Here is a 19,140-nt window from a genome sequence, read left to right as displayed (position 1 = left end):
CATAGTCAAGGGAAGTAATCCAATTGAGTAGGTGGATTTTACAATCATATCCTCAAATTAATAGGATGAAATACCATAAATGCCCTTAGATTGACAAAGTTTGTCAATCATGAATATTAATATGGAATTCCCGATAGGTCAGTCGTCCCTCGGAAGTGTGTACTTATTATTCAAAACTAAAAAAAAAAAACTATGCTTAATTCCTGTAGTGCTTTTTTAATGCCTTTTCACACATCTTACAATATAAAAAAGGTTACGCAGGGCGGCAGGGGTCTCCTTTTGTCCAGCCAAGATATTCAGGTAGTCAAACTTACATCCAATCTATGGAAGATTAGGTAATACTTTGTGCTATGTAAGTCAAAAATCACAAATATTATATGCTAATAACACACTTTTAAAGGCAAGTAATCACAGCTTAACGCGGTCGAAAAGATCAGCTAAACCAAATTAGTGTTTGATTAGGTACATTGTTAGACCCTATCACATGATCACCTTTTCAAGTCTTATTCACAACAATAAAATCATGCAAATATAGAATCCCTTTGAGAAACATTTTACACTTATGTAAGTGACTGAAGTTGCAGTATGAACAAAATGCCTCTACTGTACTGATAAACTTCAGTCATTTAGTGTAAAACTTGTTATTCAACCATGAATGTTGAAAACATATTACTAATTGTCTTTTCTGTTTTCTATCTACTTATTCTTTCATGTTATGGAGCTGACACTATCGCTGGAAACGGGTATCTAACCGGGGATCAAACGATTGTTTCTGCGACAGGGTTGTTCGAGCTAGGCTTCCACAAACCAGATAACACTTCCAACTATTACATAGCCATATGGTATAACAAAATTCCTGGAAAAGCTGTTATTTGGGTTGCTAATAGAGATAAGCCGGTTTCTGACAAGTATACATCGAATCTAAGAATCTCGAGTGATGGTAACATTGTTCTTGTTACTGAAGGGTTTAAGGCACCAATCTGGTCCACAAACTTGAAGTACAACAGCTCTAAACCTGTAGAGGCTGTCCTGCTAGATAATGGGAATCTTGTTATAAGGGACGGGTCTAATTCAAGTTCTTCTCTTTGGCAGAGTTTTGATCATCCAACTGATACACTTATGCCTGATGGTAAGCTAGGACTGAATAAACTTTCAAAGTCGAGTCAAGTTCTTACATCTTGGAAGAACTTGGAGGATCCTGGGAAAGGTCTTTTTACTGTAGAGCGCGATCCTAATGCTAATCAGTTTATTATGATGTGGAACAGAACTGAGCAATATTGGACTAGTGGCCTGTGGGATCCTGAACAGAGGATTTTTAGCTTAGTTCCGGAACTCAGGTTTCTGAAAACACAGCTGTATAGCTTCAGTTATGTTGATAATGAGAATGAGAGTTACATAACTTATTCTGTTCATAACCCTTCCATTGTAACAAGGTTAGTCATGGATGTTTCAGGACAGCTTAAGAAGCTTACATGGCTGGAAAATTCCCAGCAATGGGTTTTGTTTTGGTCACAGCCCGGACAGCAGTGTGATGTATATTCGTATTGTGGTACTTTCGCTATTTGTAACCAATCATCTCTGCCATATTGTCATTGTTTGCAAGGTTTTGAGCCAAATTCAGCAACTGAGTGGAATTTGAATGATTATTCTGGTGGGTGTGCTCGGAAGACAAAATTATCATGTGATGGTAGCCAAAATGGAGACAAGTTCTTGGTAAGTCCTAATAAAGTATTACCGGAACATCCACATTCTGTCTCAGCTTCTAATGTCACAGAATGTGAATCAATTTGTTTAAGAAATTGCTCTTGTACTGCTTATGCATTCGATGATAATTGTTGTTTCATTTGGTTTATGGACCTCTTGAACATGAGACAACTTTCTTACAATAGTGGTAAAAATCTTCATATTAGGCTTGCAGCCTCAGATGTAGATGTCCAAACAAGCAGGAGTAAGAAAATAGTCATTGGTATTTTAGTAGGCTTAGGTATGGGGTTGGTAGCACTATTTGGCCTGGTTTATGCTGTTTATTGGAGAAAGAGACAGCGCTTGCTCATAGCTACAAAAAATATGCAGCACTCATTGGCACGATTTGCGTATAGAGATCTGCAATCTGCCACCAAGAATTTCTCTCAGAAACTCGGAAGTGGAGGCTTTGGATCTGTGTTTAAAGGAATTTTGCCAGACTCAACAGTTGTAGCTGCAAAGAAACTTGAAAGTGTCAATCATACTCAAGGGGAGAAGCAATTTAGAGCAGAAGTAAGTGCAATTGGGACAATACAGCACGTTAATCTTGTTCGTCTTTGTGGGTTTTGCTCAGAAGGCTCTCAGAGGTTATTGGTTTACGAATATATGCCTAATGGATCACTGAACACTCATCTTTTCAAAAGTGAAAGCTCGCAGATTCTGAGCTGGAGAATGAGATATCAAATAGCTACCGGAACAGCAAGGGGATTGGCTTATCTACATGAAAAATGCAGGGATTGTATTATACACTGTGACATTAAGCCAGAAAATATTCTGTTGGATGCTGAGTTTTGTCCAAAAGTTGCAGATTTTGGGTTGGCAAAGCTAGTAGGAAGGGAGTTTAGTCGTGTTCTGACGACAATCAGAGGTACAAGAGGCTACTTAGCGCCAGAATGGATCTTAGGAGACGCAATAACAGCAAAAGCTGATGTTTTTAGCTATGGGATGATGCTCTTTGAGCTTATTTCAGGCAGAAGAAACATTCAACTTGCAAGTGAAGGAAGGTTTGATTTCTTCCCGACTTGGGCTATGGAAAAACTAACTGAAGGAGAAGATATTTTGAGCATTCTAGACCCGAGGTTAGAAGGAGATGCTGAAAAGGATGAAGTGTTACGAATTTGCAAACTTGCATGCTGGTGCATCCAAGATGAGGAGAGTGAGAGGCCATCAATGGGACAGGCTATACAGGTTCTCGAAGGATTTTTGGATGTTGATATGCCTAGAATCCCACGATCTCTCCGAATGTTTGGGAATAATGCAGAAAGTCCTATATTTCTCAGTGAATTCTCATCAAGTCAGTATACAACTGAAACTACTGGCTTTGCATCAGCTACTTCTGATAGTCAGGACACCTCCACATATATGACTGTTGCCTCTCAAGAGTAGGTTCATCAGATAACTATTGTATTGCTTTTTTAGCCATGATTTGTAATGCTTTCATATGAATTTTTGTCAATAAATATGGTCTATTCTTCTATGAAACTAAGTGACATTCTAAGCTATCTTTTACAGAATTAAAATGGCTCAGTTTTTTTGCAATTTATTGTATCAAAGCACCTATTTTTTTAGTAACTAGTAAAAATAATAGAGATTTAGTAAAATTAATTTTTAACCAACAAAAATGAGTAATTCTAGAAAAAATATATAGTAGTGAATTTGTAAAAATAATATAATTTCGGTAAAAATAATTTAAATTTTGCAAAAATAGTTCAATTTCAATTAAATTTTTTTTAAAAAAAATAATTTCGGTTAAAAAAAAAAGGTAAAGTGAACAATGCCTAAGCCAATACTTGAGATGACCCGACCAATATATATAAGATTTGACATAATATACAACTGTAAGTCTGTAACTAGATTAAATCCATGTACAATCCAATCGGTACAGATGATTTGACCCGATTCACTAGCGAAATGAACAATTTCAACTCAACCCCCATTAACCCAACTCATTTAAGACCTAACCCCGTATGAAGTTGAATCTTCTTCATCCCGACTAAACCCGTATTCAACCCATATTGTTTTAACCCAAAGCGGATTTAACTTGATCACCTACAAATGTACAACACTACTTGAATATGACTCAACTCGTTTAGAAAAATAACACGCGAATAAATAGCTGAATTTAATCACTAATTTTCACATCCGGCCCAAATAAACCTGCCATCTAAATAAACTTGTTTCTAACTAATCCATCTCGACCCGCTATCCTATTAATCCAACCCAACTATCAACTAGAATTGAAAATGATGTGCCACATCCACATGTTAGACTGTTAGCCTGGTTAGACCTGGCAAATGGGTCATTCGGGTCGAGTATGAGTTGGGTAATTTCGGGTCGGATACGGGTCGAATCGGGTCATTTCGGGTTTTGAGAATGATTCGGGACAAGTATCGGGTTGAGTTTGGGTTGGATCAATTTCGGATCGGGTATGTTCGGGTCAGACCATTTTTGGGTCAAGTATGTTCGAGTCATATTCCGGTCGGGTCAAAATCAGGTCCGGTGATGTTCAGGTTGTTCCATTTGTGGATCAAGTTCAAACCAATAATTTTATATTTTGTTATTGTATAATAACTTAATAAGAATTATCAATTTGGTTTATGAGCTTGACTACGGTTGAAGATGAACAATTTCAGTTATTTCAGACATTTTTAGTTCAATTATAGAGTAACTTAAATTGAGGGCATGTCGAATATCAGGTCTGTTCGGGTCAATTTCGGTTATCGGGTTTGTTTGGGCCAAACACTTCGGGTCAATTTCAGGTTAGATCAGTTCGGGTGTCGGGTTAGGATCGGGTTGGGTCAAGTTTGGGTTTTGGGTCACTTACGTGTCGATGTTTTTGGGTTCAATTTTGGGTCATGGGTTAGATCATTCGAGTTGGGTCATCAGGTGTGGGTATGGAACTTTGGATTGCCAGAATGCGAGGTCACCTGTTTAGCCGTTGCACGGCGCTTCCCCAATAATTAGCAGGAAATGAGAGTAAATGCCAACTTTTAACATTACTTCTCTTTTTCTTTAGTACTATTCCGAGCTATTTCAGGCTCATCCTTGACATTGAGATTCAGGTTTTCTCTACAAGATAAATCTATTTATCAATTGTAAGATACTTATTCATAATTTTCCTAATTAATTGCAGAGTTAGGGTTTTCACTTTTCAGAATTAGCGCAAAAGATATGGGAAGCTTAATCAGAAGTTTTTTCCAATCATTGATGAAAATGTTTAATGCAATTGTCGGAATGGCTGGGATTGCTATGGTTATTTATAGTCTATGGATGATACGGGTTTGGCAGAGGCAAACGGGTCAATCTCCGTTCGATGATTCGGACTATCCAGTTCCATGGTTATTTCTCTTTCAATTCCTTTTAAACATTTCTGCATTTTGTGGGATGCATTTTTATGAAGTATAAATGTCCTCATATATTTTCTTGGGTCAACATTAACTTACGATATCGATATGTAGGTCTAGGTGTACCGGGTACATGATAGATGCTCGCTCCCTATATTTCAAGTATATTTTGGGTTTTTATTGCTTATTTTGATTAGCTGTTCTTTTGAACATTTTGTATGCCAAGTTCGAAAAGCTGAATAAAATATGACAAAGTTGTATAATAACATAGACTTATATTAGAATTTGGCAACATGGATGTAAAAGTTGCTATGAAGTAGTGAAGTGTGGCAATGCTTTGAAATAGACCAAGAGAATGCATATCAATTGATCTCTACTTGTTGATGATATTGGATTAATGGGGATTAGCCAGAACATTGATCACGTTATCTACCGGTTGATGTCTTCGTGTTCTATGATACTGGATTAACAAGGATTTACTAAAACATTGATCACACTATCTACTAGTGACTTAATGTGATTGTATGCTAATTAGTTATGCCTTTTTTGCATCGTGTTTTTATTTCGCAGTGTGAAACTTATGCCTTTTATTTATCGTACTTTTTGCAGGTTCATCTATACCTTTCTGGGACTTGGGGTTACCTTTTGTGTGGTTGCATGCTCTGGTCATATTGCTGCAGAGACTTTGAATGGGTGTTGCTTATATCTAGTATCCTAATATATATATTGATTTATATTTAATGAGTTTGAGCAGTGGATTTTCTAGCTTTCTCTTTTCTTTTCCTGCTGAAATTACTCTGTGGTTTGCTTAAATGGTAATTTATTGTATCGAATTATTGCCTCCTAACAGTAGTTGGATTCTGAACTGAGAACTATATACTTGAGGTATTGCGCATTTATTTTCATAGAAAGGCTGTAACAGACTAATAACTAACAGACTACATATTGTTAAAGATTTTTTTCGGATAACATTCATTTTTGGCAACATTAAGGGTTAATCATGGTAATGTTTAGAATCCCATACCATCTACACTGTAAGCTGTTTAACTGACTCTTAAGATCAATTGGGTCTTCTTTTTACTGAAATTGCTTAATCCTACTTTTGACCACTTATTGTTGTCTTGAGAGCCTTTTTAGTGTCAATATTCTTCACTACAGAAGAAATTAACCTTTATGCACCATTTTTTTTTCTACTTGTTTTTCCATAGGTGCTTTATCGTGAGGTTATTGACACAATTTTATATCAATGAGCTGGTGTCTTATATTTCTGTTTGGTGAATCAGCTATTCTTTTTCCTGAAATTGGGGTTATCTATTTCATTTCTGTTTAGCAAGGATCTTTTGTACTTTAGTTTATTAATTTTAATTTACTATTGATGATGAATAGGGATCTGACTCTTTGTGATTACCAAATCATCGCATTGCTGATGTTTGTGCAAATTATGTAATGATTTATGTCATGTGTGGTGAAGTGAAATGTTGTGAAATTTCTTGTGCTATGGTTAACTATTGAAGCATTATTTTTTTGTCTGTGACATTGACTGTTTATAATATATAATACAACGTATTTTTTTTTTTCATGGTGAAATTGTATGTCATGGATCATTGTATGCCTTAAAATACCGTAGTACATTATGTTTATGTTCTTACTACTTGTGCTGGAAGGTGTTATAACTGCAGATGTGTTCCTGAACCGTAAATGGGAGCAGGTGTTTATCTCAAACCCTTCCTTTTCTATATTGATCTACATAAATTGTTGCATTAAATACTGAAAGTACTTCAATATCTCTATGTAACAGGACTTCCCAAAAGATGCAACTGGAAATTTGCATGAATTGAAAGTTTTCATTGGGCAAAATTTTGATTTCTGCAAATGGATTGGCTTGTCAATTCTGGCAGTACAGGTCTCTCTCTCTCTCTCTCTCTCTCTCTCTCTCTCTCTTTTATCATTCTGTATCCGTCATTCATTAATACTCCCTCTTTGTTATTGGTTGCCTCTTGCTATGCATGAATCAAGATGACTTCTTTCTATATGTAGATGCTTAAAGACAAATAATGGCAAGCAGCGGTAAATTGTAATCTGCTTATCTGAGTTGTTCTAGGAAATTACCTTTTAACGTGTCAATTTTTATTTTCTCCTTAAAGTATTAGTATATACAGTTAAGATTTGACATATTCTAGTGTCTTGATTCAGGAATTTCCTCGTCATTAGAATAGGGATGCTTGAAGTTTCATTTATCGAGTTGATTGTTATGGTAATAATTTTCAGAGATTTCGAAAAGATAATGTGTTAAGAATATTTTAAACTGGGTTTAACCTTTTGCATGTATTGACACAAGTCTGATTGCAATCATTACCTTTGCCAGTAATGATGTATCTCAATAATTACCTGTTGTGGTCTCTTTTGTCCTCGTTTTGACAAAGGTCTTATTCCCAAGAAGGATGGCAAAATGTTGTTGAAGTGAATTCTGAAGAAGGGCGGGAAGGGGTACAGAGGATGTCGCAAGAAATTAGGTTATATAACCTTTGATAATGAACTGTGGTGTTTCTCAAATCAAGATATTGAGATGCAGCGCTCCCTCTCTTCTCATTCCCTTCGCCCCTCATTTTTTTTTGGAATTGGGGGAGGAGTGTAAGTATATGAATTTTATTGATTACAATGACCCATCACAACTTTCAGTATAAATTCATCTTGTAAAAAGAACCCAAAAAAAAAAAAACTTTCAGAGTCATCCCGTAGGTCAGAAATGTAAAAAACAACCGTTATAACACTTATGCTATACAAGTTAAACATACAGGATCAATCCCCTCGTCTATACTACTCACTATTTGCCCTATTGTATTTCAAGCTGTCAACTTTCTAAGACTTTTTACAATCTTAACAGTATGCTCTACTGCATGAATATTAGCATTCCAATAAGCATTACTTCTAGCTCTTCATGTCTGATATACATACAAGTAGCCTTCGTGGCGCAAGACTGTTTTCCTGAATTGAGTATTTGTGAATCTGTTGTTATATTCATTAGTTGAATATTAAGCTGATGCATATGTTGCAATGGATGTGTGGAAATCCTAGAAAGGATTGGTTAAGGAATGACGTAATCAGGACATGGTTTTAATCTAAGATGCAGTTGTGATTGTGGTACACGTAACTACTTTTGCGGAACTGAAAGTGGAATGCGGCTGTTGCGGCCTAAAATATACTTCCTCCGTTTCTGTATAGTTGCAACACTTCCCTAAAATGGAAATGTCACAATAGTTGCAACACACTATAATTGGAAAGTATTTTATGTCAAAAATTGTATTATTACCCTTATTATAATCTCATGATCCACTAAATTATACTCTTAACAATCTCCCTCTTTCATTTTAATTGTATTATTACCCTTATTATAATCTCATGGTCCACTTTTCTTAAATACCATGAAAAAGGGTGTGTTGCAACTATTAAAAAACGGAGGAAGTAGGTCGTAGTGAGCTCGAATTTCTTTACAAGTGATGCGGCCGAGATTTAGTACCATGAATTAGGAAGAAGGTTGGGCTATATTTATTGAGCGGGGGGTTACATGAGGGTCACCTAATACTCCCCTTCCTCGCTAACGTATTTTGTATTAATACTTCTGTTGGCGTAAGTTGATTTCTCAAGGAGATAGAATTTAACAAGTAGGGGTGGTGGAGAGTAAGAATAAATCATTAAGGGTGGGCTTTGTTTATTTGTCTCTATTACTTCAACCAAACACCATAGAGGCTATTAGGGGGGAGGAGGGGGAGGGGGTTCCTTCTTTGGGCTTTGTTTATTTGTCTCTATTACTTCAACCAAACACCATAGAGGCTATTAGGGGGGAGGAGGGGGAGGGAGTTCCTTCTTTTGCTTTCCTGTTTGTTTCTTTTACAAGGTTACCTAATACCCCCCCCCCCCCCCCAATGAACACCCAATTTAAGTCTTTCATACCAATTTTCCTAAGCTGATAAAGGACGGTTTCGGTACGCCACTGATAGTCTGTGTAAAACTTTGTCACATCGCTTGACATGAACCACAATGATTGAGAGTAGGAAAACCTGAGGTTGTTTCATGTAGCCGACTCCACTTATGGAATTAAGGCGTTCAAGCAAAAGAAGACCTTTTATATTAATTAGAGTGTATTGTTTATAACATACTATTCCCTAAAAAAGAGTATTACAAAATTACCTCAAACGTATTACAATTTACGCGTATTTGAGAGTATCATAAATAGGTAACTCTACTTACGTCTATTGAGTATAGGTGAGGGAGAATTGCTTAAGTGGTTTGGTCATGTAAAATAGAGATCGAGTGATACACCAGTTAGGTGACTTAAAGAGTAACAAAATGATAGGATTGTGAGGGCAGAGGAAGACGAGAGGAGAGAGAAAGGTTAATTGGAAGGAAAAAAGGGTAAAAATTAAAGGGAGGTTGTTTTGTGGTAGCATGTGACCCTCACGTGAGGTGGTCAACCCTCAAAAACAGAGTCAATGCCGGAATCTGGCCTAAGGTGTGATCTTGGAAAAAAAATAAATTAAATTAAGGCGTTTGATAAATGGCTTTTGGCCGGCTTTTTAATTGGCTTTTGGCTTTTTTTTTTGATGAAACAGCCAAAATACATGTTTGGTAAATAGTTTTTCAGCTAGACTTTTCCGTCAAAAACAAAAAGCTAGTCTTACTAGCTTTTTGTTTTTGGCTTTTGACTTTTCATTAAACAAATTACTTCTTTAACCTTACTTAATACTTAGTAATTAATAATTAATAATTAAAAATTAATAACTAATAATCAATAATTAGTAATTACTATTTACTATTCCTTAAAAAAAAATTACTATTTACTAATTAATAACTAATAATCAATATTAATAATTAATAATTAGTAATTAATAATTAATTATTAATAATTAATAATTAGTAATTAATAATTAATTATTAATAATTACTAATTACTAATTAGTAATAACCAATATTAATAATTAACAATTAGTAATTAATAATTAGTAATTAATAATAAAAATTAGTAATTAGTTATTAATAACTAATAGTTAGTAACTAGTAATTAATAATTAATAATTAACAATTAATAATTAGTCATTAGTAATAAATAATTAATAATTAGTAATTACTCCTTCCGTTTTTAAATACTTGCTCCATTTCTCCATGCGCGGAGTTTTTTAGGAGAAATTGGAGAAAGTAATAAAATATGGAGGTAGTGGGGTAGGTGGAAGAATAAAAAATTGTAAAAAGCAAAAGTAATGGAGAGAATTGGAGGAGAGAGAATATTAATAAAATATGATTTATGTTGGGTCCACTAGGTGAAAGAAATGAATTAAATATTGTAAAAACTTTTCAAATAAGGAAATGGAGCAAGTATTTAAAAACGGCCGAAAAAGGAAAGTGGAGCAAGTATTTAAAAACGGAGGAAGTAATAATCAATAATTAATAGTTAGTAATTAACAGTTAGTAATTAGTAATATATAATTAATAATCATTAATTAATAATTAGTAATTAGTAATTAGTACTTAATAACTAGTAGTTAGTAATTAATAATTAGTAATTAATAGTCAATAGTTAGTATTTTTTATTAGTAATTAATAATTAAAAATTAATAACTTGTACTTAGTAATTAATAATACTGATAATAAATGAATAAGAACAAATAATAATATCCTTTAAGGTAATTTTGCATAGTTATAGCTATACAACAAATGGTCAAACAACCACTACAAACAATCAATACTAACAGCTAGTCAAACAAGCCAAGTTAAACAGCCAATTACGAAAAAGGCCTAAGTTGTGTTCTTACAATATATATATATATATATATATATATATATATATATATATATATATATATATATATATATTTCAGGCCAGCAACTTCACCTTGGTAAGTCTCATTTCAAGGTTAGCCCAAATACTCCTACCACAGTGTAGAATTCCTTCAAAAGTATTTTGGGAATGACTCAGGTTACCCAATTTGAGTCATATTTGGGTGCCCTTATTGACTTAGTTGTGCGGAAGGGTACGCTCTTTTAATTTATAGTTGGCAATATTAAGAAAAGGATTTCGGGGTGGAATGCGATTTGCCTATCACAGTCAGAAGATAGTTCTTATCAACTTAGTCCTCATAGAAATAGCATCCCATATTCTAAACTGTTTTAAGATGCCTGTTTATATTGCTAATAAAATTGACTCGTTGGGTGGGGATTCGAAGTTTGGGGTGTTTTAATAAAGTGTTATTGATGAAGCAGGCATGGAGATTATCGCAGAACCCCGCTTTTGCTTTCAAAGGTGTGTGCAGCTCACTAAGGGAGTTGCCGGTTGCCGGCTAGGGTGCAGAATAGGAACTACTCTTGGGGAATGCGAGGAATACTCTTAGGGTTGTAGTTAGAAGATAGGAAATGGGAGTTTGGTGCTGGCTTGGAAGAATAGGTGGATAGCAGGCAAGGTTCCTGAATTTCATTATGGAGTCACTTTGGAACAGGCAAAGAACTAGAAGGTGAGTCATTTCATCTCCCCAGTAGCAGTTGGAATCTTTCTAGACTACATACTGCTTTTGTGTAGAAAGATGCTTCGTTGATTGCTAGTTTGGAATTACCGGACCAAGATGCTGATGACTATTTGTATTGGGGTTGCCAAAAGTGTGGTTGTTATACAGTCAAAACGGGGTATGCGTTCCTTCAACCGTCTATTGCACCACATACGCACGACAATATTATGAATATATAATAAATACTGTGGTCACTGTTGTAATTCACAAACTTTAATTATGGAAGATTTATTATTAGAATGTGGATTTTAGAATTTGTTTATTTAAGAGGTGGTTTAGAATTAGAACTAATGACATCCTTTCATTGTTTAGAAAAAGGACATGTTATATATCTATAGTTATTGTTTTTGTTGAAAGCAAGCAGAAGAAGGAAAAAGAAAAGGAAGAATATTTGAGAGATATTAAGGAGACATAAGAGGAAGTTTATATTTTGAAATTATATATATTCAGAAGAAGTTTATTTTATATTCTGGGTTGTAACCCATATTTGTATTTCCTTCATATATCCTTATTATTGCTTGAGTTAGCAATTCGTAAATTGTTATAACTTCTACAGTCACTTGATATTATGCCAAAATGGAAACTGTTTATGTGGAATGTGGAAACTACTGAGGAATGGAATTGCAACACAGTGTAATATGGGTAGAAGAGGTAGAGGGTTGGAGATTAAATATTCAGTGCAGCCTTTGTGGGTCTCAGGAGAAGGATTTACAACACTTGTTCAAATTTTGCACTTTTGCTCAAGATGCTTGGAGTGGTGGAATTTTACGAATTCACTCACAATCTAATGCAGACCAATCCTTTGAAGATTGGATCTTGTACTATATCTAGCTTTTCATATGCTAGGATGGTTACCATGGTCATAAAACCACCTTTTTTTTATTGCAACTCTGTGGGGGTTGTGGATATCAAGGAATAATAGGGTCTTTAATGTCCCAGGTACACTCAGTATTTCTATACTAGCCATTATTTGCGAGGGTCTTCGCCAACAGGGCATTTTTATTTTTTCTACTAGGACAGATAATATGCTATGCTGGGATCCTTACACCCGCCGGAACAGATCACGGACCACCCTCCCTGGTTTCTACGAGCTGTTGTACAAGACACGGGTGAAGGGTTGAGGTCCACGGTTATTCTAGTCGATGGTTCTTGGAATAGGCACAAGAGTTTGGGTAGTACAGTTTGGGGAGTACGAGGAACAGGGGTCATTGGGTGGAGCTTCCCATGGGTTGGCACAATCAGCATTACACGCGGAAATGAATGCTTGCTTGGAGGGGCTTCAATGGGCTATCAAACGGGTGCTACGTGCTGTTACTATTATTCCGATTCATCTTCTTTGGTTTACTCGCTTGGGGATTTAAAGGGTCGGGATATTACTCTTAGATGGACGGTGGATCGAATCCGTCAGCCAGACTTTGATTGGTGCAGCGTTCACAAAGTGCAGCGGGACGTGGTCCAGAAGGCTCACAACCTTGCCACGATTGCAAACTCTAGTCTTACTTTTAATTTTTTTATGTAGTGTGTTGTTTAAGCTTATGTCAATATATATATATATATATATATCAGGTGGTTTTTCACAAATAAAGTGTTTTAAAAGATGGTTCGTGACAAATTTTCCTTGTTTTTTTTGGAAGACATCACTTATAGTTACTTTTTCCTCTTTATTTTTTCCAAACCTTTACATTTGTTCTCTTTCCATTTAATTACTCTTTAAATTTATTTTCGTTATCACTACTTGTTTCTTTTTTTTTACCCCTCTAATCTAACTTGCCCTACATTCTTTTTCGCACTCTACTTTGTTTACTTTCTCAACTGATTTTGCCTACTCCAATTCTTAAGGACAGTTTCGCATGATGGTTAATGTTAGCTGCGCCAAATACTTTAGGGATTTAGGCTTTGTTGTTGTTGTTTTTGTTGTTGTCAGTCTCTTGCAAGTCTGGTTGATTTGCTGTTTTTGTCACTTCACTCGCACCAACACCTAAATTGCTGCGGGCATGTCTTACTATATATCTGCACTTAAAAGAATAGGTGCAGACATGTTTCACAGTGATCCCAAAGCAAATAGATCAGTTGTGCTATACTAATCATTGAAATCTTTCACCGTTCTACAATATCCCTAAGAATTGCTAGCCAGAAAATGAATCTGTGTTTCGGTATAGTAACTCTATTCCAGCCCAAGCTATCATACAGTATTATTCACTATTTTTTATAAGTTTTACTCATGGAGTAAGCCTTTGTAAAATCCCACATCTGCATATCCTGTTACACTATACTGCTTAACTTGCATATGTGCTTGTAACACCCTACAGACCAAACTAGGGAAGAAGATATGCTAAACTAGCTTCCCAACTGCAACTTTATTCCAATATACCATATCCTGACCACAGTCCACTCTTCTTTGTGTAGCAAACCCTGTCCTAGTTTTTAATCCCAGCTTTAGTTTCACGATTATACCTTGTCACAGGAAACTCCTGCAATTACCATTCACTTGCTGAAAAGTTTAGGGACAAGGAAGTGTAGGAACATACGTGACGAATAAATGTTCATGCTCGTTAAAACAATAAATATTGCTTGAAGATTCCCAAAAAAATTAAAGATCACTAGTCTTCCAAATTCTGATATTTGCTGTTATTTTCTCACTTAGCCATTCACAGTTGGCCATTTTTTATTGCTTTGTGTTCATAGAAATACATAAATACCTAAAATGGAAGACAATCAGGGCTGAAGCCAATACATCACTTTGTTTTGCACATCATCAACACACGTCTGTACATAATACAAGGCAGATTTCTGTTTATTAGCTATCAAACCAGTTGTCAGAAAATAGCTGAACCCCTTGTAGCAGTAAACAAGTAGACACAAATCACCCCGACTAAACATTGACAAACCATCAGCATAGGAAATAGCTGTGGTTCTGTCTTAGTTCAATTTGAACCTTGAGATTTACTGTACAAAGTAAGCATTTTCTCTTCTCATTCCAATTGTCATGAAAGGTTAGAAACTTAATTTCCTTTATTGAGAAAGAAACTGCAATGAGTTTTAGAAGTAAAGGAGCTCTTTGACTTGTCAGTTTTTTTCCTTACTCCATACAATCATATTTCAATAGCAATCGGGATGGCAAGGAGAGTAGGAGACTTGGGAAATGAAATTTCTTCTGACCATTTTACTTTTATTAGGGAACAGAAGGAATTGAGCTGGAAAAATAACAAATGATTGTTTTTCAATGCATTGAATTTGACATGATTAAGGATGATAAGGTTGTCAAAAGTTCGTGTTGAAACAAAAATATGGATCATGTACATAAATTGTGTCTTTATTAACTATTTTTACAGCTACTGAAACGAAGATCCTAAAGTGTTAAATATGTTTATCACAAAATGTATCCCTTGCACAGTTGCACTCCTTGTCTTTGTGACTAAAAACTCCTCTGGTTTCGTACTTTCCCAATTTGTTCGAAGGATTTGAATTTGAAATATATTTCTCATACCTACGGTGGTCATCCCTCCGCCTCCCCCCAAAGAAAAAAAAAAATTTATTGGCTTTCCTGTTGTATTCTCTCCCTGCCAATTACTGATTTTGAACTATTATATCCAGGGACTATCATTCCTTCTTTCTGTTGTGCTAAAAGCTCTGGGCCCACACAGAGAGAGATATTATGATAGTGATGAGGAGTCGTATGCTGCTTCTAGGCGTCCTCTTTTGAGAAACTCTGCTGATCCGTCTCATCTTGTTGTTGACCCTCGCTATGTGCCTAAGAAGTGACATAAAACATGTGTTAAATCATGTGTTAAATCATGTGATAAGTCTTATAGTGTTCAGTAAATTTGTATGCTCTTGTTTTCATCTTTTCTTTTGATGGTCACTTTCATGTCTTTCTCAATCAGCCCCACTTTATATTGGTAGAAGTTGTGTTTGGGTGAGCGTATCAATTTTCCCTGGTGCTAGTTTGAATTCTGCAAGATTACCATCCAAATAGGGTTTTAGTTCTGGGGAAATAGAGGGCATCTACCTTTAGCCTAAAAATCTCTACTGCTGTAACTGTTCTCCCATTAATGTCTTTGAACTGCATTAATCATTCAGGCTGACAGTACCTTTGTAACCAATGCATATTGAGATTATTTTTCTCCTTTTTAATCTGGCATTGTTTTAGAAATATTTCCATCTTCCTTCCCTCTTTGTCGAGCTGAATTCTACCAAAGCTGGAAAGGATTTGGAAGGAAATTCTTTCCTTTCCCTCCTATTTCCTTCAACGTTGTTCTTCCAAAGTCCAAACAAACTACGTAGTATTAATGATTTTGCAGTGTCACTTTTAGCATGTACATTGATACATGGCTCTTCAAAGGGCTCTCTGTCTTTCCATTTAGATACACTTAAGGTTATCTAATAAACAATTAGAGAGCCAGGAACATGTCTCAATGTCTCATGCAATGAGATAGAGAACTAGCTTTATAAAGAAAATTAAATTGCTCTTGGCGAAGAGTCATCCTCAAGTGGCTCTCTATAGAGAGCTAACCAATATCCCCATATTTGGGGGTACAGATGGCTCTCGTATTTCTCTATCCTTCTTGAGTCTTTTGGAACTCCAAGACAGCCATTGAACACACTCTACACGTTGCTTCTTCTAGCACCATCGACACTTTTGTTTATCCTCTTGGAGTTGCATCTCTTGTTCTATATACCAAGTACATTTCATTTTCTGTTATACTTGTAATTTTTTATTTCCTATCTTGTCGTTAATTCTATATACCAAGTACATTTCACACTATCGCCAAGATTTTGTGGATAGTGTGACTGCTTGTGGATGTTGCAGATCCAGTTTATGAGTTCAAAGGTTTGACCAGAACATACTGGATTAGTGCATAACTTGTATATTGATGGATATGTGTTCATCCTTTCTCATCATTATAGTTTTGTTAAATTTGCATATAAGTTTTGCTACTGTTACCTCTTTCTCATATTGGTTGTGACTTGAGGTTTTGATATTTGTTAAGTATGTTGAAACTGTAGAATTATGGCCGTGTGCTATTGAGATTCAATACGCACAAATAGGAATCTAGAATGCATAGCTAAGAACAAGAAAATATAAGTTTTTCACCTATATTTAGTGGCAATTAGGTAATTACATTGCTATATTCGTGCCAAAAAAAAAAAAACAATTAATTTACTGTTTGTAAACTTGGCATGAATTTTTGAGCTTCTTGCTTCACCATTAATGGAGGTCGAAAGCTCACAAGCAATTCAAGAAGAGAAAGCTTAGCTTTAATGGAGAAAACAATAGAGGAGAGAAGCTCACATACTCTTTAGAGTTAACCATTTTCTCCTATTTTTGAGGGTTATCGTTTAATTTAGGTAAAGCTAGAAATGCTGGTGTTGATGTTGGCAAGTCTCCATTAAAGCAGTTTGAAGGAGACGAAGGTGAGTGGGGATTAAAGGGAGAAGCAGATGAAGAAGATGGAGGTGGGTGAGGGAAGGAGGAAGAAGATGACTGTAAATGAAGACTAGACTGCAAATTACAAAAATATCCTTCATTTTATACAAATTTTTTTTTACAGTTTACCCTTTGTTAAGGAGATAAATTAGGGGCAAAGTTATATTTATTGACACCAACTTGTATTGATACAAACTTGTATCGCTCGTTAAATTGACACTAACTTGTTTAGATAGAATACAATTGTCATAAAAGCTCTAAACATTCGGGTTTACTCCACATCAGTCATCTATTAAGAATTATTTGCAAACAAATGAATGTTGAAAAGGAATTTTGAAACTTTTATGAGAGTTAATAATAAGTAAAACACTCCACACTTCATGGCATGAGATTGGGGGTGTCAATCTAACAAGTGATACATTTTGATGTTAATAAGCAAAAATAATGTGAACTAAACATAGTTTTAGTAGGTGTGTTAAAATCATCGTTGACTCACATATATGGTTGAGGGTGTATTAGACTTGATTATGAGCTGAGCCAACCCTTGGCTAAAAGTTTTCTTGGTTTGGTGATTTAACTCTCCCTCATGTGGATAAGTTGGCCTAGTGTACTTAAGCCATTAAAGGTCTCAAACAGTGAGCCTAGCTTTGATACATTGTTGAATACAAGTCTAGGCTACTGCCGTCAGTAAGACAGACTTTATAAGTCTAAAGAGGTTTCATTCTAAAATCATTTGGCAATAGCCTTATAAAGTGTTAACTGAGCAATGGTACCTAAGGAAAAAAAAAATGAAATTTCACGCAAAACCTTAGAGAGTAATTACTATGCTGAAAAAAAAAAACCTTTTTTTGACGTATAAAAATCAATAATATTAGTAGTACATTCATAAAAAAAATAACATTAATTACAAACTAAAAATATTTTTTTTTTAAAATGATAACATTTATATCAAACATACAAAAATTCCAAAAATAGAAAACATATAAACTCTAATCAGATACCCAACAACCGTATATAAATCAGTGATAATTGTATACAAATCAACAATAACAAAATATAAATTAACAATTACCATATTAAATCAACAATAACTATCATCGACAAATAATTTGCGTCATTGTCTTCAACCCCCCAAATATCCAAATTCGGCATATTTACAGAAGTTTACAAATTCAAAGGAGATATATCTGAGCTTTACGCTTAATTTCGCTACACATGGGATCCCGTATTCATCTCGAGATCTCCTCTTAGTAATGGTAGCTTAGTTTTGGTGATTTTACTATGGTTGGCTCATGGGTTTCATAGTTGACTAGCTTAGACCCTGTTCATTTGAGCTTTTGGGCAGAGCAGAGTAGATTAAATTTCAGCAAAGCAGAACAGATTTCAGGATAGCAGAGTAGAGCCGTGCCGAGCAGAGTAGATTTCAACATTAATAATAATAATAATAATAATATTATTATTATTATTATTATTATTATTATTATTATTATTATTATGTGCATATACCATTGATTTAGGTGAGTGAAAACATAAATAAATATGTACCGTATTTAACATATGTTAATAGTATAAAGATAAACAATAGTTTACTTATATTCATTTCACAAAAAGTTTAAAATAGGGAAATTCTCAATGGTAGCCCTCAACTATTGCTTATTCTCAATGCTAGCCAATTTTTTTTTTGGATTCTTTATGATAGCACTTTACTTTTAAAAACTTGCAACCGTAACCTTATTAACTCTAAACCGTTAACTATCTGTTAACTTTAACTATTTTCAACACTTTTCTCTCTCTTAACCATTTTCTCTCTCATCCCCTTAATTCAACTTCCATGGCAACCACCTCCAAGGCTCCACCCACAAACCCTCCACCATAACATCCTCCACTGTCCACGGTACACCCACCCCCTGTCTTTTCTCTTTCCACCGCACGCAATGGCCACCCCTTCAAGTCAACTTAACCAGCCCACAACAACAACAACATCAGTATATACAAAAACAACAACCAAACACTTCCACCTTTGCACCACCAGATCACCCAACTATACACAACTAAGTAGCCCGTAGCAACC

At 35.1% G+C, this 19,140-nt stretch overlaps 2 protein-coding genes and 1 pseudogene across 3 annotated transcripts; all 3 read left to right on the top strand.

The window, feature by feature from the left end:
• Positions 1-651: 651 nt before the first annotated feature.
• Positions 652-1,367, top strand: LOC145587671 (G-type lectin S-receptor-like serine/threonine-protein kinase At2g19130). Its single transcript, XM_081644384.1, has 2 exons — positions 652-1,129; positions 1,266-1,367. Exons 1-2 carry the CDS (start codon positions 652-654, stop codon positions 1,322-1,324), a joined length of 537 nt encoding a protein of 178 aa, XP_081500510.1. The 3' UTR covers positions 1,325-1,367.
• A 73-nt stretch (positions 1,368-1,440) lies between these two features.
• On the top strand, positions 1,441-3,129 carry LOC145588730 (G-type lectin S-receptor-like serine/threonine-protein kinase At2g19130 pseudogene; annotated as a pseudogene).
• Positions 3,130-4,762: 1,633 nt separating this feature from the next.
• LOC145587670 (Tetraspanin family protein) lies at positions 4,763-15,775 on the top strand. 2 transcript variants are annotated; one of them, XM_081644383.1, is made up of 5 exons: positions 4,763-5,081; positions 5,697-5,796; positions 6,715-6,795; positions 6,886-6,990; positions 11,343-13,305. In XM_081644383.1, exons 1-5 carry the CDS (start codon positions 4,915-4,917, stop codon positions 11,421-11,423), a joined length of 534 nt encoding a protein of 177 aa, XP_081500509.1. In that variant the 5' UTR covers positions 4,763-4,914; the 3' UTR covers positions 11,424-13,305. The 2 variants fall into 2 exon arrangements, with proteins under 2 accessions (XP_081500509.1, XP_081500508.1); XM_081644382.1 differs by lacking the exon at positions 11,343-13,305 and adding an exon at positions 15,236-15,775 and having other exon boundaries at positions 4,767-5,081.
• The last annotated feature ends 3,365 nt before the right edge of the window (positions 15,776-19,140 follow it).

Source organism: Chenopodium album, chromosome 17 (assembly GCF_948465745.1).
Source record: "Chenopodium album chromosome 17, dcCheAlbu1.1, whole genome shotgun sequence".
NCBI lineage: Eukaryota > Viridiplantae > Streptophyta > Magnoliopsida > Caryophyllales > Amaranthaceae > Chenopodium > Chenopodium album.
The sequence above is the reverse complement of the archived record's forward strand: the minus strand, read 5'-3'. Positions and strand labels throughout refer to the sequence as shown.